Source organism: Nipponia nippon, unplaced genomic scaffold (genome assembly GCF_047370975.1).
Source record: "Nipponia nippon isolate SJK-2023a ecotype South Korea unplaced genomic scaffold, ASM4737097v1 scaffold_4, whole genome shotgun sequence".
NCBI classification, from domain to species: Eukaryota; Metazoa; Chordata; class Aves; order Pelecaniformes; family Threskiornithidae; genus Nipponia; species Nipponia nippon.
In genome coordinates, this window is record NW_028262358.1 from 2,399,292 (window position 1) to 2,424,593 (window position 25,302).

General features: G+C 41.3%; 1 protein-coding gene across 3 annotated transcripts in view; it reads right to left on the reverse strand.

Moving 5' to 3' along the window:
- The window catches only part of EFEMP1 (EGF-like fibulin extracellular matrix protein 1), a 49,587-nt gene extending 24,605 nt beyond the window's left edge, over window positions 1-24,982 (reverse strand). Inside the window, exons 1-5 of one of the 3 annotated variants that reach the window (XM_087773888.1) lie at window positions 24,829-24,961; window positions 24,425-24,514; window positions 24,217-24,304; window positions 21,225-21,273; window positions 20,786-21,046 (exon numbers count right to left, since the gene is read on the reverse strand). In XM_087773888.1, the coding sequence (XP_087630014.1) occupies window positions 20,786-21,046; window positions 21,225-21,273; window positions 24,217-24,297 (391 nt within the window). In that variant the 5' untranslated portion in view covers window positions 24,298-24,304; window positions 24,425-24,514; window positions 24,829-24,961. Of the gene's footprint in view, window positions 1-20,785; window positions 21,047-21,224; window positions 21,274-24,216; window positions 24,305-24,424; window positions 24,515-24,828 lie in introns of all 3 variants that reach the window. The other 2 variants (XM_087773887.1, XM_087773889.1) reach the window with 2 other exon arrangements.
- Between the last annotated feature and the right edge of the window lie 320 nt (window positions 24,983-25,302).

The window sequence follows — 25,302 nt, forward strand, 5'->3', positions numbered from 1 at the left end:
CAGCGTGATCTGCTTAGATCACCAAGGTGTTTTCCATGCTCTCTTTTTGACTGGAGAGCTGGTAAGTACCTGCCGATGTCTGTATTTTGCTGCCGTTTTTCGGATTCAAAGTATAATCGGAGCTGTTGGAAGAATGCCTCAATAGCAAGTGCCGAGGTGGTACAGCGCACCCTGGGCAGCGCGGGAGAACGAGTCCTGCTGTGGCTGCCCGTGCCTGGGCCACGGTGACAGCATGACACGAGCCCGGGGCAGGCTGTGGGGGGCTGTGGGCAAGGGGGGGTGGACAAGAAGAGTCACCGAAGTTGAGGGTGTGCAGTCTACTGAAGATTGTAAGTTGGAGCGGTGCTTGGGAAGCATTTGTTGTTCTTTCAAAAACCTGACAAAAAAAATCTGAAAACTGAAAATTATTATTATTTTTGGCCCCAAACTAAGATTTTTCTGGGGTTTAGCCACATTTTTTTTCTGTGTTTGGGAACAAAAAAGAAAAAAGACACCAAAAAATACTTTGTTCTTTCAATGAGCCAGTAATAAATAAAAACTAACATTTTAAAAACCAGAAGTTTCCTTGGGAAGAGAGAGCTATTTTTTCTTCCAAAATTACTTTGCCTTAAAATTGTGATCTACTCTGCGCTCAGGCGAAGGATCTGACTTCCCAGCTGCCTTTAAGCAATCAAGCAGAAGTAGCAATTGGGACAGCTTTTCTCTCCCCCCCCCCCCCCCCCTCAGTCTTTGGCTGGGAAGTTACATGGGTTTGCCTCAGAATAGATGCTGTGCTACCATAATCCTGGCACTTTTCACTGAAAATGAGATTTCGGTAGTGTTTCCTAGAGTAAGTGGAGTACTCCTGCAGTCTGCTTGCAGGGGTTGTTGGGATGGTGAAATGGAGCAACCTGCTTTTGTTTGCCTGAGCATGTGATTTTTTTTTTTTTATTATACCTTGTGATCTTCCCAGAATTCTGGCGAAGCTTAAAAGGTTAGAGAAGGGAGTGGCTATCATTTGTTTAGAAAATAAATAGAAAAAAGTAGGCCAAATACCAGTAAAGTTCCAGTTTTAAAATATTAAACTAACACACAACATTGCTGGCCTGAAAAGGTCACATGAAGTGGGAGAAAGGATGTATTTAGACTGATTGCCAGGCAGGACGTGGGATCTCTCACTGACTTGGCAGTAGATACTTCGGCTCTATTTGCTATTAGTGCTGTTTCTAATGCTCCTTATTTGCTAAGTTCTTAAGTTTGACAAGATCCATGCTTTATTTTCCAGTATTTACGTGGTATTAAGCAAGTGTGTAAATCCATTCAGAGAGTAACCAAGGCCTCCACCGCCCCCTTTTTTCTGCTTCGTCTTTGGTTAGTAGACTGGATGCTCAGAAACCTGGGAAAATGGAAGCTTTGCGGGGTTTTCCTTTGGGGTGTGCTATCAGATAACAAGGTTATTTGTAACATGTTTAAACTTGCTAAATATGGTGGAATAGGGCCCTTTGCTTCCAAATTTGTCAGTGAGAGCGAAGAAAGAAATGACTACTTGAACTACAACAGAGCTGTTACAGTTTCTTCAGAAGAAATCATAAGATTTCATGAAATGTAAGCATCCCTTTCTATGGTCTGACTTTAGGGTACTTGGCTAGCATAAAGTAGAAAACCTAACGCAGCAGCTAAATAATTGCTGCCACATCATCTAAGCACATCATTATCACTGCTGGATGAGATGAAAGGTATTTACAAATGACAGTCTGCCAGGAGAACACAGCACAAGCTTGATCCAGCTCCAGCTGTAATCAATAGGAGCCTTCAACTAAACTAGAGCTTTAAAGAAGAAACTAACTTCCTTTTGAAATGTATTACACTTCAAATTTTGCAAAATTAAACCTGGAGCTCATCAGAAGTGAGATGCAGAGGGATTCAGTGCCTAACAAAGCCCCTTGTTTTACTCCATGCATTGTTTGATGGTCATCAAAATTATACTTTCCACTCTGACAACTCAAGTCCACGCTTTTTTTTTTTCCCTCCCCCTTAAATCTCCCACTTTTATTTTCCTCCTGTTTTTCTTTCCTTGTTCCTCTGGGTTCTGCCCTTCTAATTTTTCAAGGCAGAGAATGTGCCTTTGTTCGTGAAGAGCAAAGCGAGTTTATGGCACCCTATTCATTATATTTATGAATCATATCTAACTGAATTTTTCCCATAGCCCAAAGGTGGCTGTTTGCCCAAAGGCACTGCTCTCAGTGCCTGCGTCTTCTATTTATAAGGTGTATTTTAGTTTACATCAGAAGCTGAGGGAAAGACTTCTGCTTGATATCACTTCTGCCAAATGAAACCCACAGAGAAGCTGTGGCCAAAGGAACGCTGTACAAAAGTTGTCTGGGCTCTGTAATTCTGTTCACGTGGGTGCATGGTAGTTCCCGTGAGTTGCCAATAAAAACAATGTAAAATAGATACAGCACTGTGCAAGTCTCGAGATGATCTTAAAACGTACAGAAGACAGGTACGTGAGCACTGGGAGAGAAACCACACTTTGTCAAAACAGTTTCATGAGAAAATCGGCTTTTTCAAGATGGTCATGAAAGGACAAGAAGCTCCTCTGACAATCCCTTCTACTCCATGCAAGCTGATGAAATTCCTGAAAGAGTAGTTTACAACTGAACTAAAGAAAATTGTTGGTTTTGAAACTATTTGTGGTTGTGACAAAGTGTGGGCGCTCCCCAGAACATGTTGAGGTTAAGTAGGCAGCATAGCCAAGGACCTTGAGGAATTAACCATTTCCGTCCTCAAAGGGGGACACCAGTGTTAGCAAGTCTCTTGGCTCTGGGTCACTGGCAGGCACTGGAAAGCACCAGCAGCACGGAGCCTAGTATGCGTGTCGAAGGAGATCTACTGTGGAACAACTGCTAGTACAGATGCCTATCCAAGCCAGGCTTTCTGCTTCCGGAGACCTGCAGGAATAAATAGGAATTGGCTTTGTAGCTAACAGGGGGAAGGGAAGGAACAGGCCCTGACGGATGCACTGGACAAGTTTTTTAATACTTTGAGGCATGAGATGTTTATCTCGCTCCTGGCTCCAGGAAGAAAGATGAGTGGGAAGCTTTAGCCATCCTTCCTGAAAAGGTACCATTGAGGCCCTTCCTTCTCTTCATCTTTTTTGCAGAAAGTGTTTTGCTTGGTTTTCAGTCTATTCCATTCTCTTTTTAAAAGGCACGAGGTCCCAGATTTTGATTGCTTTGTAAATTGAGTGTATGAGCTAATTGCCAAGGATATGTAACCTGTCTGCATCTCGGCATTTCTGAGGGATGCCCAGAACGTTATCAGTACATTGCTCAGCATAACTGTTTCATTGCCCAGTTGTCTCTAGCTCTAAGTAGACAGTCATAAATGCTTGATTAAAATCTAATCTATCCTTCCCATGACCACTGCAGAGGTTAACTAATGAGCACAAGCCTACGGGGGAACATAAGGGCCTCATATGCTGTTGAATACAGGCCAATATTGGTTGGTCAAAATAAATTTTGCTCATAAATTCTTGCAGGATGGGAGAAGAGATTTCTCAATTTAGACTTCCATCAAAGCTATTGGAAAAAGCTGTCAATCATACTCAAGGTTTTCACAGATGTCTTGCTGCCTCAAATGCCTTCCAGATGGATTTAATTCCAGTATGATTGATTGTCCACTCAGCTTTGCAGCTGTGCACTTCAAGGGGAAAGTCCATGCCATGCTCATTCATCTGCTGGATGGCAAAAAAAAAAGGACTAGTGGCTCTTTCTTCATGAAGTGCTATCTTCCAGTAGCTGATGAGACAAGAGATGAACTGACAGAAGATGAATCTAGGGGAGACTAATTACATCAAAGTAATTAATGCCAAGAGCAAAGAATAGAACTAAAAGGTAAAGCAAGGAGGATACGGACTTAAGTATTAGTGAGATGGTCTATTTATAGTGGAGGAAAAGTAAACATCTACAAGCACATTACATTCTTACCAATAGACTAAGGGGGAGAATTGCTTAAAATTCTGAAGTGTTTTAAAATAAGGTTTTTTTGATAATTTTACCAATCCTATTATTATTTATGCTGCTATGATTTTTGTTAGCTTGAATAACCCAAACCGCTGTTTGCAACATTAAGCCTTAACCCAGGCTAATCAACTGCAAATTTATTGTGTAAGCTTAAGAGGTCTAACATGGTACTTGTATTTCTCTGTGCTGTTAGCTTACAGAAGCCCTTGTCGTGGATAAGAATTCCACCGTTCTGCTGATACGCAAACTCTGAACCAAAAGACAGTGCCACTTTCAAACAACCTACAGTCTAAGAGAGGAGAGAGTAGAGGATTTCAAAGGATAGCGAGAACCAGTCTAGTAGGTAATGATATTTGTGGCCTGTAAAGATTTTTAAAAGCTTTTGCAGAACACAAGATTTCCGCATAGGGACTACTGAAGAGGAGGGGAAGTTTGTTAACAGACTGTAAACATGTAGGCTTAAGTAGCTGGAGAACTCGTGTATATAGCCCCTAACCATCTCCATTGATTTAGAGGCTGGTTTTAATTAATCAGATGCTACCAATACATATGCAAAACACTAGTGGAAGACCATTGACAAGATTGGTTTCCAGCAGTTAGCTGAACATGCTCTGTAGCTAGATCTGTATCTAAACTTATTTAGGATCTAACAGACTATTAGTATGCTTTGGAGATTTCATGGACAGGCAAAAAGATCAATACGAAAGAAAAGAAATACAATGTCTCAGATAATAACAGGATAGGATCTTCTGAACGGATTTTTCAAAGTTTCAAAAACGCCTCAGAGAAATGAAATCTAAGGCATAAAAGTCCTTGTATCTTACTATTTTTCAAAAGGCCTGGGAAGTGTTCAATGTGTTTTAGGATCAAGTCCAAATGATTTTTAAGGAGTTGGGTCTCATTTTCAATGAAAGGAAAATAAAAAGGAAGCAAAGCATAATAGATAAGTAACGGCTGAATACATATTAAAAGCAGAAATCTTTTCAAAGCAAAGAACAATGATCTCTTATCTACAGAACATTTCAGTAAATAAGTGAATTCTGCATATTGACCCAGAACTCTTGGGCTTGATTTATTATGACTCTTATTTGTGCAGTAATTTTTATTTACCCCATAAGGGCTCACACTTATTACATGTACGTGTGCTTGCCTGAAATGTCCAGTTGTGGAGAGCAAAACCTCTCAAGCCAGAAACTGAATGTGAGTTCACGGAAAGAACTCTCTGACCATACAGCTACGTGTCATTCTGTCCCAAACCAGTCGTGTCCGCTGCATCACTCTGCTCCTCATAATGAAGAAAATGTATCTGATTTTCGGATCATAACAATTTTGCAATTCAATTTCTAGATAAGATTTTACAGAAAGGATACCGAGATGATGATTATTTTAGGTCAAGCCAGGCATCGCTGCCTACAGAAGTGGCATGAAGTATCTAGTTAGTAAAAGTGACAATATTTTTTCATCTGGCACTGTATACTGTTCACAATCCTATTTAGAGTCACCATAAATCATAAACTGCAAAGTATCTAGTTTCCTAAAGGAGCAGCTTTATTTCATTAACATTTTGAAACTCACGTTGCGATGTTGCTAATTGTATAGTAATTTATCCAGGATCACAGTGTGAATTGCTGTTTCCAGTCAGTTTTTGGCACTTGTTGCCAGTTTGAGTAAAGAAAAGAGGAAGAGAGAATAAAGAGTTAGACACAAAAATGACGTGGAGAGTATCTAAAAGGGACAGCACCGCTAGATGCGAGACAAGCTGGGATACTCAGCAGAATTATCTGAAAACTATGTCCCAGCGATGTAACTGCAAGCTGAGTAAACAGCACCATTCCTCCAGATCCAAGGTTACTCCCTCCTATACTTTCAAGCATTTCCTACCCACCCATGAATAGGATCGGTCTGTGCTTGGTGTCGCAGGCTTGCTCTGGCAAGTTTTTTAGGTAGGGTTTTTAAAATAAAAGATCCTAGCAACAAGGTGAAGGACTCATTCAGGACAGCATTAAGTAATTGTGTAAATTTAGGCATGTGCAAAGATGTCACTGAAATTGCTGGGATCCAAGCATGTGTTTCAAATGCTGCAACACAACTAAATGTGTCTTAATGTGACACCTCCAAGTATAAGTAGTGGTTTTGTTTATTAAAGTCAGTCTTTATATACTTTCAATACTTTAAGAAGTTTGGTGGGCACTAGCTATGAATAAATTTTTGCATTCATTGAGCTTTGCATGCTAATAGCATGGACACTGATCAGTGAAACTGTACATTTTTTCCTGCTTTGTGGGTACACATTGATATTCCTTTTTTCTTTTTTTTTTTTTTCAATCTGAAACTGAAAAAGCTGCAGAGATTCACTTGTAGCAAGAGCTGGGCCATGGGAAGCTGGGAACAACATTCAGCTTCTCAGTAGCTAGTCTGCTTTCTGTGAAAATGTGCTACTCGGGGCTGTCCCAGGATTGTGTTACTTTCCCTTACGGAAAGCACTTCCTCACCTTCACCCTTTGTAAGAAAACAAACCAGTCTTTCCCATAACTATAGCACAGTTTTATAAAACTTTCAGTTCTGAAAGTACAGTAGGAAATAGTCTTACTGGTAGGTAAAACCCAAGAAGGTAGATCTTTTAGTTTTGTTGGAGAAAATGGAGTAAAGGAGGAATGCAAGCCAATGTTTAAAAGTATGAAGATGGAAGGCTTTCTCAGGCAAGCGCTTTTGCTGCATCTGGGCACACAGTGCCTTCCAGAAGGAAACTGCCACTGGTGACTGGTACCCTCTCTGTGCTACAGCCAAATGAAATAATAAATAATTCAAAATAGTTTGATAAGTAGAACTGAGGGACCAATGCAAATGAGCTTGAAAAATGAAAGGGGGGGGGGGCGGCAGAGAAAAAGCCTGCATCTTTAGCACATCTCTCTTGTCTGTCTCTATCAATCTTGGGTGAATTGAAAGGAGGGGTTCTGATGGGATGTAAGGACAAACCTCTTTCACCATTAGGGCAGTCAAGAAGTGGAACAGGTTGCCCAGAAAGGCTGTGCGCTCTCCATCCACAGGGGTTTTCAAGACCTGACTGGATAAACCTCCCTGGTCTAAAGGTCTGATGAACCTGGTCTGATCTCGGAGCTGACCCTGCTTTGAGCAGGACACTGGACTAGAGACCTCCTGAGGTCCCTTCTCACCTAAATCATTCTATGACGCTGTACATATATTCTAAGCTATTAACCAGAATGGAGAACTGTACTACCTTTCTTTCCTCTGACTTTTTACAGATCATGTTCTTCAGGCAGGAGTTGAGTCAAGTGAGGTTTCTGATGAAAACATTTATGGAGGCTGAGTCACAAAACTTTTTTTTATGCAACCTAAGCACTGAACTAAATAAATTCAGGACAGCTGTGAACCGAGAGGAGGAAAAAAAAAAACTGTAAGGAAGCCGTTTGGTCATCACTGGGCTAAATTGTGAAATTAGTGCTAAGAATAGTTAACAATGGGACATAAGCATTTAATTTTTCAAATTAAGGACAAATGATAGGAATGGAAAAACCTGCATATTATCATTCCAGTTTTTAAGGGCTGTTGTCTACCCAGCCCATCCCAATTGCATCCCAATGGGACAGTAATGCTGTCTTGAATCTGAATTTGTGTGACAGAGACGGTTCTGTAAGTTTATGCCGTAAAGCTGGAGTGCGTGTCAGCGGGTGCATTGCGTGAGCTTCTGCGGTGTTCTGCAAAGACGGTCTTGTGCTGATCCAGGCAGATCCCATGGCTGTCCCGCTTGGAATGCTACAGCCAAATTAACAAACATTTTTGTGTCGCCTTTTTGCTATTTTTCATATTTTTAGACACTTAGGATCGTTCTTTCTGGCTGAACCCCCTGAGTGGTCATTCAGTCTGTGAAAATCCCAATTGGTCCCTTTGGTCTCTTTAATATTTTGCTTTCAGCCTAATGATCATAGCTGTCGTAGGAGTGTGACTCCACCCTGAGGACAAGGCACTGTGAAATGGCTCCTTAGCCCCTGTTTGGTCACAGATGAGGCATGTGTATGGAGCCCCCGGGGCTCCCACAGCATCTACGAGCCAGAACTTGCTGAGGCCAGTTTTTGGCTAGGTTGGACATGACAGATGCAAAGAATGATATAAACCGCTGCTGCTTTTGTCCCAAATACAACACTAAACACAGCAATAGTGTTGTGTAGTGTGTGCTTGTTAAGGTATGCAAGCGCATGCACCGCGAAGCTGTTCAGAGCAGGACAGACTTCCTTCTACATGCATATGGTGTCCAGAAGAATGGAGCCCAAGTAAGGCCCCTGCACGCTGTGGCAGTACAAAATGATGTCATTGAATTTCAGTATTGCATGCTTTTCCCCACAATAACAAACCGAGATTCCTATGATGAAAATGTTCTGATATTAATACCTGATTTCGATTTAGAAATGTTCTAAATTGCATATGACAGCTAACACTCAGATTATTTATACATCACAATTCTGTCAGAATTACAGAAATTTTTGTCTGAGTTTCCGAATGGTTTTAATTTTCAACAGAATTACACTGGTTTGCTCTCTTAAAAAAAAAAAAAAAGTCTCAACCTTCTGCAGCTTGTAGGGCAGGGAGTGGTTCCATTACGATATTGAACACCTGATGTCCACCAGACCGATTAATCAAAGCTCTGGGGAATGGGCTTTATGCTCAAGCCACAGGTAGCAGCCACCAAATGCAGAAAGACGGAAAACTTAACACACTATGTTTTCTCAAATTGGGCATGAGGTACCTCAGAAGGGTATAGGTATTGCCAATCTACTGTCCAACAATTAACCTCATCCTGACATTCTTTAGTAATTAAAAATTGCCTTAAACATAGAAATCAGGTTTGTTATCCCTTTCACAAGTTGTTCTTTTTTAAATTCTGGACTCGCTGTATAAAATGTCCGGACCTTTGTTTAATTAAGTTCTTAAATTGTTGGCCTCGCTCATCTCCTATGAGCAGGGAGTTCAGGAAGCGTTTCCTTTTCTGGGGTCCTCTGACCATACCACCTTTCAGCATCATAAATGAAGTTTCAAATTGCTGTGTTTCAAAGTGCAAAACAGCAGTTGCAAGTCTGCTTTCTCCAACCCCTTCATTTTTTCTGTATGGTTTTGCCACGCTTATCTCTTTTTCAGTTGTTAAAATCTCTCCTCATCCCCTAACTGTTGCTTTCTCCTGCTGTGAGCTGCTCTTATTTTGCAATACTCCCCTTGAAATGGGCTGAGCAGTATTGCAAACAGCCGCGCTCCTTATGAGCTGTTTGATAGGTAAGAAAATCAAGCAAGTGAACTGTTTCTGCATCACGGACAGCCGCTCGCCTAGCTCCGGCTTCTCTGCTCGCCGGGGAATCCCCCAGGAAGCTTTCACGAGGGTGGAGAAAGCAGAGACAAGATCAGGACTAGCGCTCTAAAGCTGTGCTTAGGGGAAGAGGCTGAGGGTGTTCGAGGGTGTTGCTGGGTGGATCTCCTTGGCTAGTTTCTGGTTTTGGCTTTATTACATGGCTGTGCTTTCAATTTATTTCAAAGGTGCCTGGAGCCTTATAAATCTGCATACATAGTAAGGAAGAGATTCTCTGAACGGTGAATACTGAAATTTGAGTGTAATCATAATGGAGAGAGCGTTTTGATTTGAATACATAACGAAGCAACCTTTTAATAAAGATGATATTTTAATAAAGAAATGGAGAATTTTCCCTTTTATAGGCATATAGAGCCTTCTGATAGAGGAATACTTTATCTTGGAACACAAAAAAATAGCAGCCCCCTCCCCAAAATAATCATTTGCCACATGCTGAATAACAGGTGAGAATTTATAAATACATTTTCTGGATTGTTTAAATAATGGTCAAACAGTGTTTATGACGGGGAAAAACTGGTGGCTTTCTCCTGCGCCCAACTTTTGCAGTGCACAAGCCGTATCAGGAGGATGGTTATAACTCTCTTCCAGCTCAGGCTCATTTGAGCTGTAATGCTCTCCTGCTTCTGCAAGCCCAGCAGCCCAAGAGGTGCTCAACCAGTACAACGCTGCTGACTTAGGACTGTCGTTTTTATCTGCTTGCGCAGTGTCCTCTGCACTGGGTAAAAAATACTGGGCGATATCTTTACTTAGGGTCTTGCAACCATCCTGAACTACTTTTCTACTTAAGTAATATACAAAGAGCAAGCTGGAAAGAAAATCTGTCTTAAGACAGATAAGACTGAGGAAGATCTAGATGCAGAGTAAATGCAAGCAGAATGACTTCAGATAAGAATGTGTTTTTTCTTTACCCCTGGGAAATGGGAATGACTTTTGGATTCTGCACGCTTTCCTGATTTAGTCTCCAACAACTGCTGGGAGGAATGAAGTCAGGTATCTTCCACAGCCGACGGGGGCAGATGTGTGGGTGCTCCAAAGCATTGCTTATTTCTGATGTGACTATGCACTAACTACAACGCTGCCTATTGAAATATTACTGCTTTTAACTAGCCCTAGGTGTGACAGGCAATCCATTATCTGGTTCACTGTTATCATCTAAAAGCTATGTGGAGAACTTGTTCCTGATAAGACCCTTGAAAAGAAATTCATCTACTGAGAAAGTGTAAAAAATACTATGAGATACAAAAGTACAAGTAAGACCTGGTAACACAGGTGCAAAACAAAATGGTTTCGAAATTGATGTGGAACTTGTTAACTATTTTTTTAAGGCACTTGGCAAAGATATCTATTCCTTGAAATGACACTATGTTTATCAACTTGGATGAACCTTCTCCAAATACTGAACTATATTTGTTGCTTCTAGATGTGTATTTAATTCCAGCTCTTTTCTAATGCAGCCCAGATATCCAAAATTCTCCACTGAGTACGTCTAGACAGAGATTGCTTTTCCGCTTTTCTGATAAGCTAGGTCAAGTCAGCTGAAATCACACTTAAATTTCTGCCCACTTTGCCATGTTTTATTCCTTTCCTCTCTCCAAGTCTGTTATTAAACGTTAGCTTATTGGCAATATCTTTAAAACCATACAGAAAATTGTTACCTGTCAAAAGTCCTTGCGTTTTTCAATTCTAACTACTTCTGTTAGAACAGGCACCTGTTACAGTATTGATAAGGATTTCTTTTTAAATTGTTAATGCTAAGAAATATGCAGTAATCCTTATTGATAAGGATTTCTTTTTAAATTGTTAATGCTAAGAAATATGCAGTAATTGATTGTCTATATTACTGTTTTTCTGGCATCGTGGTATTTTGTCATCCCATAAGATGTCTTGTCTTTTTGCCCTGGATTTCTTAAACTCTTGTGAATTTTAATTATTGAAAAACAAACTTCTGAATCTTCATATAAACACCAGTTTTACACAGTAATCTGACTTACCAAAGTTTTGCTTGTGGTGCAAGTTACAGCTGTTAGTGGAATTTAGGTGTCGATAGTATCAAAATAGATGAGATGATTATTTACTCAGAGGCCAGCAGAAGGCCAGCTCTCCTTTATAAAGACCATCTTTTTGAAAGTAAAGATTAATGGGTAGACAGTGACCAATTACTCTGAAAACTCAGGCTGAATATTTTACTGGTGTTGATGGATGAAATACAGTCCTGAAGCCATTCGGGCTTGAAACTTTAAAATCGCCATACTCCCTGTTGCTTTCGCTATCTATTGAGGTTTGATTGCACACATTATGACCAGTTACCTGTTAACAGAAATCCCACCCATGCAGGCATATGCGTATCAAAATCCTTGAACAAGTTCTCTTTGTACTCAGGAAACTACATAGATGAACATCTGTTCAGGCACGGACTAAACATGCTCAAGTGCAATGTCAGATTTGCTTATATCATATCATACCGGGTCATGCATTAGAATAGAAGCTTACTCCAGATTAAATTCAGCTTGTAAAAGAAAGCTCAGCCATGTCTTCTTTTCAGATCTGTTTTAAATAGGCTTAAATGATGCCTGGCTATGTCCACTCAAAGGCATGAATTTTTGTAATCAGGAGTTAATAAAGACAGATTTAGAGCTTCCCAAAGTAAACATCTCTTCCCAGGAGATACACCTTCATACACTGAATCCTTTATCATCCTATTTAAGAATTGTACTTATTTCTGTGGTTAGCCGTCTAACGGTCAGCACCGCTATCCCTGACCAAACAAGTACTATTTTTCCCACCTCCTGAAAGCTAGTGTTTTGATAGTAAGAAATGAAAATAACAAAGCTGTGTGTAAAAAAAAAAAACAAAAAACAAAAACAAACAAAAAAAAAACCCCAAACAACCAAAACCAAAAAAAACCCAAAAAACAACCAACCAAAAAAAAGAAACCCCAAACCAAAAAACCAAACCCTACCTTCTAACTGCACAATAGTTACGGGGCATTTTTCAGTTAGGTGAAGTGACTGACTTAAGGTATTCAGTAACAGCAACAGATAAGGGTCTACTGAATATCTAGTTCTAAAAATGCCTAATTAAGAGACTGGGAGACATTATGCCAGAAAAGGTATCATTAATTTCTAGGCCTCAAGAACTTTATCTTAGCACTGTAGCTTACAAAAGTGTGTGTAACATATGTTGTTCTTAGTAACTTTTTCCAGCTTCAGAGCTACAGGTTTTACCATGTAATTATACATAACAAAAATTAATCATTTCTCCAGTATACTTACAATAGAACCAACTTTTAACATGATTTCAGATCAACAAATAAAACACAATGTGAGTGAGCATAAAAGGTATTTTATAATAACTACATATATATATAGAGAGAGAGTATACTAAATTACTTCATAGCTTTGTAATTTGTAAATCCCTTCTGTATTTTTAGTAAAGTTAAAATGTAAATGAAGAAAGGTACAAGCAGGATTCTTGTGCATTTAATATGTTCTTTCAGGTTAAATTTTGCTGTATATTGCAAATAGCTTTTTCTCCAAAACTATTGCTTTCTGGCTGCTATGAAAACAAAACATAGCAAATTAAAGATGAAAAAAGATATAATCTTTGTGAAATATCATGCTTTTTATCCATGAACCTTACATGGCTGATTACCTGTTCTATATATTCTTGTCACATGCAGAGAGAAGAGATCCTACTAGCCAAGTTCAGATCTTTCCATCTTGTGGACAGAAGCAACCGAACTCTACGACAGGTACATGGCAAATTTCCCTTTTATAAGAACCCTTCAGTCGAAAGGATGCTTAAATCTTGTATGAAGTATTATAGAACATGCATAAATGATGATAGTCCAGAAAAAATAGCTCAAAAGGCATCACAGAAGGGAAATGAGAATAAATATTCTTGAAGTATAATGAAAGGAGATGGCCAAACTCATCTTATATGAAACCCATGAACAAAAAGTAGAAGCTCTTACTCAGTTAACACACGCACACAGGACAAAGGGGACGCCGTGACAGAGTGCTGTACAAGAATAGCTGACTATACCACAAAATACCCAGAATGTTTAAGAAGCAACCTGGTAAGGTGAAACTCAAAAATTACTCTCTCATTGTGATTTCCACCAGACCAAAAATATCTCGCTAGCATGGTCCTATAACACTATGTCCTCATTGTCCTCGACGATAGGAAAATGGCAAAATAGCAAGCCTAAACAACACACTGAATTAATTCAAGTAAGAGTGGACACTGGTTTGCTTGGCTATAGTGCAGTAGATATTTTCCTTTAGTAAAGGGTATGCAAAGGAACGTAGGCATCACTAGGTGGTACGGTGAAGAATCAAACAGACCACTTCTGTATCTGCGGGAAGCTTTGTTCTTCCTTTAGGACTGTTTTGGTGCACACAGAAAGGCAAATACAAACAGCAGCTATCATCTTCCTTTGCCAGCAGGAAAAAGAAATGAAGAAAATCACTTGGAAAGAGAATAAAATAAGGAAAATAACAGTTCTGCACTTCAGCTCTTGAACTAGTTTTCCAGCTTGCTAAATTAGCATCCCATCACTAGAGATGCTCAAGAAATGTCTTGGACCTTTAAAAGGTCCTGTGTGTCTGTAATGCTGAGATCCTTTAGATACGTTGTAGGGTTAGAAAAGGGGACTCGGTAACCCAAACTTCAAAAATGAAAACAGAACACAGGCAAGAGCATTTCCATTATATACTAAGTAATCTGAAACAGGAATCAGGTTGGAAAACAGAGGAAAAAAAAAAGTGGTGGTTGAGAGAAAATTACCTTGAACAAACAATTGGAGGAACACACAACCTTTCTCAGCAGGCTAAAAAACTAAAGGCTAAAGAATGCAGTAGTCCGAGATGAAATAACCACAGACCTGCTCAAAGCACGCACATTCTTTTATGGAAGTATGGGAGGAAGAATCTAGCCACAAAGTGGCAATGGTATCACTATAAAATTATCCAAGAAGGGTGCCGAAAGTAGCTGCCAGGATGCCCTCACACTGCTGATACTGCTAGTGAAACTTTCTGTATCACTGGAGCTCTGTAGACTGCAATTCACTGACAGCAGGTATTGACACAGGGAACACAAGCCAGCCCGCGCTCCCACAAATGATGTTTTATGCTATCTGAACGCAACAGATGATAGCTGTCATTCCTTGTGGGGTTTACTGACTTTTAGCGTGCTTGTGTCCGAGTGTCTGCAACAGATACAGGGAATTCCTTGAAGAGATAAATACTCTGTGCCTCTTAATGGGGTGCCAAGTATACTGGGATGCCCAGTCAGGATCAGACATAAGCGCATTCTTCCCCTTTGCTATCTGGTGTTATTCCCTATGGCATTGCGAAAAAGACCTCCAGCTTGGAGAGTGAAATTCTGAAGGAAGACAGATGGCTGGAGGTTTGGACTTTCTTCAGGCCATGTGCCTTCTGAATACATTTGCTATGTTTTGTCTGTCAAAACATTAGCCTCCTCAGAGCTACTAAGCAAACAGGCTTTACAATCAACAAATCAAACCCGAAAGTATGTCAGTCAATGTGACTACTGTATGATCCCATTTTTCTTGAATAAGAAACCATGAGAACTGCTAATGAGTTTACTTAAACTTGAAGTTTAGTGCTTGCCTGCGTAATCGCAATTTAGGAATCTAAGGTAAATACAACTTTCAGAAGCTTGCCTGCATCTAGGGCACTTAGTGTGATTAGCATATGGTACGAATCTTTAGCTGCAACGTACTGAGCATATTCCTGCAGGGGTCAGAATAATGGAAAAGCGGTAACTAACTAAAGGAAGTAAAGCAGCTGCTAGTATTTATGCTTGTGATGGATGTTCACAGTAAAATGGTCAGACAGAACAGAGAATATCTATCCAAGGTCTTGACATGACACTCACAGCTGTGCAAATAGCACAGATGGGAAGATGATTCAGAGTGGCCAAATTTTGAAAATGCCCAAAACCAGGCCATCAGGCCCTCAAAACAAGATGTTTTTTTGTGACCTCCCCTCTGGTCCCTCCAAGCTATTAAAGAGATGCTCCAGAAAGGGCTCTTTGCAGCAAAAGGCAGTGGTTTCACAGATTAACAGCTTGAACAATTGGTTCAGGATGGGCTGATGAAAGATGATCTCTGCATGACGTACCCAAATGTACAAGAAATTAATTGGCGTCTATGAACACTCGGTACAAAGAGCTGCGAAAATGTCAGCTTGTATCCTTCTGCGGATTCTCTTAGACCTGCAAAATTCCTACAGCTTTTCCAAGTAATTAGTATTTAAATGGCATGTGTAACCAGGTCAGTCTCTTAGGGTGGCTACTGCTGGCAACAAGTATTCCCTGCTTGCTGAAGCACTGCAGCAAACATATGTGCATATGAACTGTGCCTGAGTAAGCACTTCGAACTAATGGTATCCTAAAACAGATAACCAGACATTATTTTTCCTACCACAGCCTCTTTCTTCATCCTTTCCTCAAACTAAACAGGTCTTGTGTTGTTGAGAGGAACAACTCTGAAACTAAACTTGTCACAACTCAGGCTCTCTTAAAAGTAGTCCTGAAAGTGTTACTCCTTAAATGCAAGAAGTGGGAAAACTTGGAATGCTGCACTCTTCTAACTTCAGGCAACATTTTACAAAAGGCTTCCCAAAATTTGTTGGGAGCCAGCCTAAGAAACTAGTATAGGTGTATTTTAGGTTATGTCTATATTGGCAAATAGCGCGGACCCATAGGAGCAGATCAGAAGTTGGTGCAGAGGCGCTGATGTCCCAGTACACGCATTTCTGAGGGTCTCTGGGCTTGTTCTAGTCTGGCCCTGGAGCCTGAACGCTTGTTAGTGGCTGTGGTGTATTAGTGGCACTCCTGCAGTGCACTTCAGGTTTAGTTTCATCTGAACGGGATCTGGTTTGCATGTTCCAAGACCGCTCGGTGAGGCAAATTGAGGCTCATTAGGAGGGGCATTTCAGAAGTGCAGTCTGTACCCCAGCCAAAATGTCAACGGAGAGCACCCTGCCAGAGGCACGCCCACACTCTCCAACTTGAACCAGTTCTGCAAAGGGCCAGGCTCAGTGCACCTGCACTTATACAGTCTCTGATTTATGTCCTTCATATGCTAGTTCCACATCCCTGATGTATATACATATGTATATAATGTAAAGTGATTTCTGTATGGAAAACAAAACGCCATGAACTGCTCCCCCTTGTCCTTCTCTCCTTAAAAAAAAAAAAAAAAAAAAAGAGAGGAATTTAGACTTATTTAACTTATTTACACTTAGTTAACTTCTTGAGGTAGAAGCCTAGATTGAGTATGGTAAGTTACTTTGAAAAGTACTGGAAAATTAAATAAAACAACCAAACAAAAACCTAACTCCTGCCAATGCAGAGATCCTAAAATGATTTTGCAGGGGAAAAATAACCACAGCACAGAAAACAAGTTAATTCCTTTCCTCCCCCCACAGAGAAGGAAAAAGCAACCAACATCCACCAAGTCTAGGCAGAACTATTGGGAAAATGTCTCTTCCGTGTAAGAAAGCATTGATATCTTTCATTACAACCTCTCTCCTCCCTGTATTTTACAGTCACAAGAGTACAAAGGGGTTATAAGGAGGCTAGAGAAATATAGGAAGCTAATCTAGCTGAAGAGCAAAAAAGTTTTTGCTTACTTTATTGTTTGTATTGCCAATGTGATTGGAAGGCAATAAAGAAATTCTTTTCCCTTCTCAAGTTTATAGGTTATTTGGTACCTTTTGGTCTTTTTTTCATCCAAGTGTCATTAACGTTCTAGGAAAAGCTAGTAGTTTCCTGCAGACTAGATTTGACAAAATTGAATTAATTGGGTGATTTTCTTTTGACTTCAATAGGAGCAGACGCAAATCACGGAGAGCCTAACACCACAGTAGAAATACAATTCAGTCTTGTATGCAGGCAACAGAGCACAGCTATTTATGTTTTCTTCAATCAGGCAAAAAGTGTCTATGAGTATTAGCTAACTCAGTAATTTGCTTAAAAATATTTCTTACTCTGTTTTTTGCTTTTCCCGATTTGCGTGATGCTCCCACAATGACAGGTCAACATCTGAGCGGCTTCCTGAAAGTGCTGGCAGGTGCCACATGTGGGACTCTACCTTCGGGACCAATTCAGCAGCCCTTTGAGTTAAAGGCAAATTTAGAAGGGACAGTGAAGTGGGAACTGACTCCACAGAGATGGGGAGGGGGGATTAGTTAAGGTCATAAACTCAGAATCTAAGGTACAGTTAAACTGTTTTAAGTTGAAGCACCAAATGCAGTGCTCTGTACATTTGCTACAGAAGAGATCTTCCTCCAGAATAACTTCCCCTCATCTTTTCATCAGTTTTGGGGATTCCTGGCACTTAGTGCTTGTGTACAGTATCTTAAGAATTTCCTAGGTAATTTTTGCTACCCACACTTCTAACATCAACACAGTTATACAAGAACATGTTTCTGATCACTAGTAGTTATAAAAATTATGTATATCATGGGAAACTGCAGTCATTTCTGACTGGCAGTGTGGCTTGCTATCAACCTGCCACCTGTGCTATTCATGTGCTACATGGTCTCTAATAAATAACAGCATGCATTGCAGACAAAACTCTTAACGCTGATAAACATGGTAGTTGTCACTTGGTTTCTTCAGGTCAGAAGTTAAGAAGGTATTAAGTATCTTTTGTAACTCAGGCACATGGCCATGTTTTGGTAGATTAAGAAGTGCAGAGAATCATGTGCCTCTCAATGTTTCTCATTCCTGTCAACAGAAATAGGATCTGGCCACGCTGCATCATGCTTTACCTAACGATGAGGCTCAGCACATCACTGAAGCCTCTTAACGTCCAACAGGACTAGTGTCATTTGTGCATGTTTATTCCAAACACAGAAACCGACACGAGTGTGTTTGGCCTATTGTACCTTCGCTATTCAATGTTTAAAAAGGGAGTGGACGTTTGTATTAAAACAGAAGGCCCCTCATACTCCAGTATGATGTCAGTAATACAGCTCCTCAGAGCATGTTATTGTTTTAAACAGAGGTCTCCACACTTTCACATTGGTTATAAAATACTTAGTGCTGCTGGACTGGAAGGAAAATGTCATGCATCTGCAAACAATTAGAAGGAGCTGGACTTCATATTTGATTTACTAAACAATAAAACAAGCTTAAGTGTGACTATATGTGTAAGTTACACTCCCTAGGAGCCTCAAGCAGTTATCATAGCAAAGTCTTTTAACCATAATTAAATAAATCCACAGTGGGACCATTGCTGATCAAGATTATCTTTTATAAGATATTTTCAGCAGTGAAAAGCATGAAGATCATGAAGTTGAATGCATGCTTTAAGTGCTCCAAAAGTCTTTTATCCTTTCTTTCAAGCACACTGTCCATTACCCTTTTTCCAGCTGGAATTCATTCAGTACAATACATTTCAACTTTTAAACAGTAATATTTCCATGCTTTCTGCATTTAGATTGAAGTTTTGGCATGAGGAAATTGGTAGCAAAACTCTGATTCAGTCAAGCCCAAGATTTCACCATAGTTTGTGTGTCTGCTAGTTAAAAAGTTCTGGTACTATAACAACAGTTAGTTGTTGTTATAAATTAACCAAAGATTTGTGAATTGAATATAAAAGTTTAGTTGCAAGTTTCAGGAAGCCAGAGCATGGAGTGAAATAATAGTAATGTATCACCACCAATCTTCTCCTCAACAAAACAAAAACCTCACCCAGTTGTCGGTCTCTCAGTTAACCCTAACTCTCAACCTTTATTTGGAATACAAGGGATTGGTACTACACGCTGTTAAACTTTCCTATGCTATCCCCAATTTATACATCTAAAGCCGTTATAGCAAAAGTGATGTTCATGTTTGGAAATTTTATAGCATCACTTGCCTTTTTTAATCGAACAAAAATGTTGTTACACCCTAAAAGTTGAAGCATTTTATTGCAATTCACCAGCAAAGATGAGTGCCAGCCACAGTAACGCAGCATCACCTGAAGGAGGGAGTGCCAGATCAAACACAGGAGTCCGGTATTCTGTTCCTGGTTCTGCTGCTAATTTGCTGAGTTAAGCTAAGGAGAAAATCATTTGCCATCCACGGCATTGATTTTTCTTTGCTAACCCTAAGGGGATCATGGTACTGACCTCCTGCTGTAGGTTCTTTACTTGATGTTCTTGACTTAGAGTGACACAAATGTTGAACATTAGCAGATAAGCCAGAAATGCAACTTGGGCTTTGCCTACAAAAATAACTTATCCAGCCTCCATGATGATTACTATGCTTCAGAATGACAGGGAATTTACTTACTAGTGATAAATAACGTTCTGTATACATGAATACCAGAGAGAAAGGAACTACCGCTGTATATTACAGCTTGCCCTGATTATAGCCACTCAAGTACTATTTTATATGATTATACTGTTACAGGCCACAGAGTGGAAAAGATGAACCGTGGGGTCAAGTTTTGCCCTCTGTTTGCATGGGTATCCCAAAACGTGCTTGAAAACCAAGTTTATGAACAAGGAGTAGAATATATTTTTATGAAAGAAAACAAAACAGTGGATGAAACATTTGTTACTTCAGCAAGTATAAGAGTAAACTATTTATATAAAATAATAAATGAAACAGCCTTAGTTTACAGTAGTGCTTGTGAGTCTGGTTCCTGAATGCATACAATTAACATTGCTAATACCCTGAGAATTTTGGCACTGTGTGTGGTGTATGTACACTCAGATGAAAGCTCTTCATTGCCATAGTTTCAGAGACTGGCTAGGCTATGACTGGAAGTAAGCTGGCAGGGTCTGCGTAGAGCTACTTCCATAGAGATCAGAAGAGCACAAGCTGTTCAGATGTTTGGTTCCTACCGCTTCATCATACGTACTAAAACCACTGTATTCTTCCGCGTTACAATCCGGTCTAAGCAAAAGTTCATAGGGTGGTTAATTTTTGTTCCATTCATCATTCACTTACTGAAAAATACGTAGTTTTACAAATCTTTAGAAATCACCTATAATATGACTTGCTATGTTGCCTGCTTTTTCCAAAGCACTACCTCTCCTGGATATACTTAATACAATACAAAACGTTTGACTAAAGTTGCTTACTTGCATTGAGGGTTTTTTGAGGATCTACAGACAACAGAATTAATTCTACCTGTTAGCCTGAAATAGGTGGAACAGACTGTAAGGCTGCAACAAACTGCAAGTTCTGTTACCTTGAACAATAACAACATACATGTATTTTATTTACGTATCTTAAGGAAGCGTGTATGTGTCCAGTTTAATGGTGCAACAATATATGCTGTTAAATGCAAGAATTCTAGGCTGTCATTTTCCAGGCATTACATTTGTTGTCACATGCACTCCAATTATACGGAAAGTAAAACGTACGGCAGCTTGCTTACCTTGGCACACATTGTGATCACTTTGCTCATACCCAGCTGCACACTGAATTTGATGAGTTGGGTTTGGAGGGGCACGGTGAGGATCCGCTGGAGTCCGTCGAATGACGTTGTTTCGACCACTAGTGGATTCAGCTGCTGCTTCCTCTCGCTCATTTACAATAATTTGTGCTGTTCTAGGTAGACAGAGGTATCCTCCATAGTGGTTAACACATTTCATCCCACCTTTACATGCATCTGGGACTATTTCACATTCATCAATATCTGTGGTTAGCAACAACACAAGTCATGCTTTTAACAGTCGAACCTTCTGCAACAGCCATTAACACAAATAACACAATGAGACATGCAAGCACACCTCCCTGGCCAAAACAGGGGTGTGTAACGATAATATTTAAAGAATACCAGTGGCAAGTCTGTCTTTGAAAATTATTTACTGTACCTTTGCACCGTTGCCTAACAGGATCCCATTCATAGCCATCTGTGCATTGCTATAGAGAAAAAAAAAAAATAGGCTACTCAGGATTCTTTATTTTGGAAAAATACTCGAGCATATTTCAATGAACTCCAAGTTTGACACTAAGGGAAATGCAATGTTTGTATACCTTGGTAAGCCAGAAAAATGGCTATTGGTACAGCATTGCTGTGCAGGAGCAACAAGAAGTATATACAGAGAGAGCCTCTATCTCAGGAAGTTCCTAAGATATCGTTTGTTGTGAGTGCGTACGTTTTATTGGGGCTGAGGAACAAAGTGTGAAAAGCATCGCTTTCTCTTTGCCTTGTTCCTATATGCTGTTTTAAAGCATCTGTCATTGGCTGAATCCTGGAATAAATGAACCTCTGGACTGACCCAGCTGACCAGTACGAAAATCTTCTTATGGAAAAGAAGGAAGTTTTTCTGAATTCTGATCTTGTTTGCCACCTTCCACCAGGTGAACATCCTTCAATCCTGGGGCCTGTTTCCCAGGAGGGCTGGTGGGCCTCTATCCCCTGTACTTCATCCTCCCTCCCATTAGCACTCTAGCAATGGGAAAGGATCCCATGACAGCTGGAAATTCATTCACATGCTTTTTAATCACATGACTCCAGGAACTGCAGTCTAGGAAGAACAATTTATATTGGGGGACATACAATGAGTGGTTAGCGTTTATAACGGAGGGACTACTTATATAAATAAGACTTTGCCAAATTCAAACAAGACTATACTCAGCAACTACTCATATCAACGCAGACTAGTAACTTCAGGAAGCATTTTAAATATTCTGCCCTGCAGCTAGGTAGGCATCTTCATCATTCCTCTCCCCAAAAGCATTAAATTGTCTACAGTGCAGTACCTTTAATCGCAGGTGACAATTACAGAAACTGATTAGCAAAGTATCACAATGCTAGCAACTGCAGCAGACATTTAAAATATCAATGAATCAACGGAGCTGTACTGTGTGGGTGCATGTGGATGCTATGCTGCTTAGGATATTACTTTAATGGCCCTATAGAAAAAAAGAATCGAGTCGGCTAATATAATTAGTCACAGTCAAGCAAGCTAAATCTTGTTGCAACTCCTCTGCTGCAGAGGAACTATACAAGTGGCAAATTTGACCTTCCGATGCCGAGATCCACTTGTTCCATGTACTATCCTCGAGTTATTTTGAGGAACGCGTTACTAACGGACACTGACTCAGCATTAGGATTGAAAATATTTTCTTTATTCGCAGGTGACACCAGCGACCTGCCAAATGTAGCAGCGAGTTGTAACTGTGGAGGCTTTTTCTTCCAAAGGGGTAAGTGGACAGCAAATTGTATTACAATTCCCAGTCTCTAAAGGAATGACTATATGCTGAGTTGACACCACCAAAGTTACTGTAGCTATGAAAACGCAAACCCAAAGGAAAACAGCTAATTCATGCATTTACTAAATCACCCGATTCCTGTTAATGCACAACAGAAGTACTGTCTGTTTAACTGTAAGGAGCCAAGTCCATCTAGTACTGCAGCTGAAGGGACTTTTACAATAGAAAGAGATTTAGCCCTAAACAAATACAACGTACACCTGAGAAACAGTAGCATCCTAGGAGTAAAATTTCCAAAAAGCCAAGTTTTTTTGTTTAGTAGTTTTACATGATTAGAGTCTAATGATTATTGAAGCATATAAATGCTAAGACCTCTTTGCAAATGGAGTATAGGAACCCAAGTCATATAGGGATGCTAGAAATTTTCCATTGGTATGAACAGAACTATGTCAGCTTATCAGAAAATGCTACTTAATTTTTTAAAAAGAACATGTAATAAATGCGGAAAAGGTGGGGGGTGGGATCCCTATGTTAGTCTGGATTTTCAAAAGGTACTCAGATCCTCAGTTTCCACTTACGTATAGGGACTTAAAAATCATAGAAGCCTCTAAACAGAAGTACTCCAAATCTTCAAAAATCCATTGCTTCTAAAGCCCAGTGTTAAAGTATTTTATGATGCTTCCTGATACTCACTTGAGGCTTCTTTGAGCCCCGTCTTCCGTGATAAGGTCTCTGCTATATTTACTTGCTTGAGCCATCCCACTGACTTCAGTGGGATTACTTGTATAAGACACAATCTCAGTCTTTGGCTGTGGTTCTCTAACTTTTTGCATGTGTGCAGAATTTTCTGCTTGTGTGGCACTGCGCTAATGTCTGTACGCATATTCAGAGGTCCACCCATATGAAGCAAGTTGCAGGGATTACAACTGTAATCAGATGTGAAAATGCGGGTTTTTCCCCAGCCCAAGCCGATGTAATTGCCACTCCTTCGATGACATGCATTATGCAAGCCGAAGACTGAACACAAGCAGATTAAAAAAAAAAAAAAAGCCTTACAAAAAAGGCCTTTAAATCTCTTGCCCCATCACTTGGTTACAAGCAGAACCTCTTTTCAGTATTCTTGTACAATTTTATTAAGCCATGCAAAACCACTGCTCAAAACCAGCCCAGAAACTAACAGTCCTATGATCGCTCCAGAACTTAGATGCTTCATTAAGAGCGCTGAATTTTGAAGTACTTGCATTTTGTGAAAAACAGCTTGAAATATCCAAAAGAAAACACAAAAGAACGTTTGACCTAATTATCTCTCAAATGCCATAGATTTCAAATAAAGGTCCTAGGGACCCCATCTTTACGAAAATGGATTAAAAAGAAGACTAAGACCTTGTAGTTTTGTTCAGCTCATCCAGCTCAGTACAGAGATCAGCTGTTCAGAACAGGCAGTTGTAGCCTATTTTGCTCAATCTTGTCAGCTTCAACTTTAAAACAGTTTCAGTACAGGAACAGCTTATTTTATGGTTAACGTTCAAACTCAAAGAACTTTGTATTGCACGCTATACATTGGCAAGAAATTTGGTTTTTCTTAAGGGTCATTTAGAAAAGAATCCCTGCAAAGCAGTAATTATCTCGAACTCTATTAAACCTTACCGTGTACGTTATGGTTTCCTCCGTTTCCTGCGAATGTACTGTAATAAGAATGAGAGCAGCCAAGAACATAGCTGTCAACATCGTGAACCTGGAAAGAAAGAAAAACAAATAGGAAGGGGAATGTGTTCAGCGCTGCCCTTCGCCGGAGGACGCCGCCGCCGCCGCCGCCCCTGGGGCCCGGCTGCTGCCCCGGCGGCCCAGCCCCTACCTGGGCGAAGCGGCGGGGACGCTGCCCCTTTTCTCCCGCACGAAGCGGGGGAGGTTTGGCTGGCCTTCCGCTCCGTTGTGTTTTATCCGGCTGAGGGGGGGGGGGGGGGGGGGGATAATAATAAGCGAACGGAGTTTTAAAATAACGTAGCGCTGAATGCCGCACGGGACGGGAAGCGGTGCAGTCCGGAGCGGCGCTGGGCGAGGGGCGGGCAGCGCGACCGCCCTGCCATCGCACGCTGCGGGGTGGCAAAGCGGTGTTTCGGTCAAAGCAAAGGCTCGCCGCCCGCGATGCGCCGCGACCCACCTCCCCGCGGGGAGAAGCCACCGCCGGGCACCTGCTGGGCTCGGCCCGGGGCCGCCCTGCCCTGCCCTGGGGAGCGGCCCCCCGCTGCCCGCTCCTACCTGCGGCGGGGCCGCTGCTCCCGGCGGCGCCTTACCGCGGCGGCTCGGCCCCGTCCGTCCGCTAGCTCCGCTGCGGTGCCTGCGCCCGCTCGCTCTCCTTTCCCCCCCCCCCCTCGCCGCGGGCCTTCGGCTAAATAGAAACGGTCCCGGCTCCTACCGGAGCCCCCGGACGCCCCCTACCGACCCCGCGGCGGCCGGAGCCCTTCGGCGGGGCGGGGCGCGGCCCTTCGCCGCTCCCCGCGCCCGCCCGCCGCCGGCCGGGGCGCCCCGAGGCGGGGCAGGTGCGGGGCCCCGCCGCCATGTTGGGTCTGTGAGGGAAGGGGGCGGCGGGCCCCCGGCGGCGTCCTGAGGGGAGCCGTGGCCGCAGCCACCAGCGGCGTCTTGCGGGGAAGGGACGCGGGGCCGTCCCGCCGTCCCCGCCCGGGGCAGCGGCGAGCGGAGGGCTGCCGTACCCGCAAGAGCCGCTCCCTCACG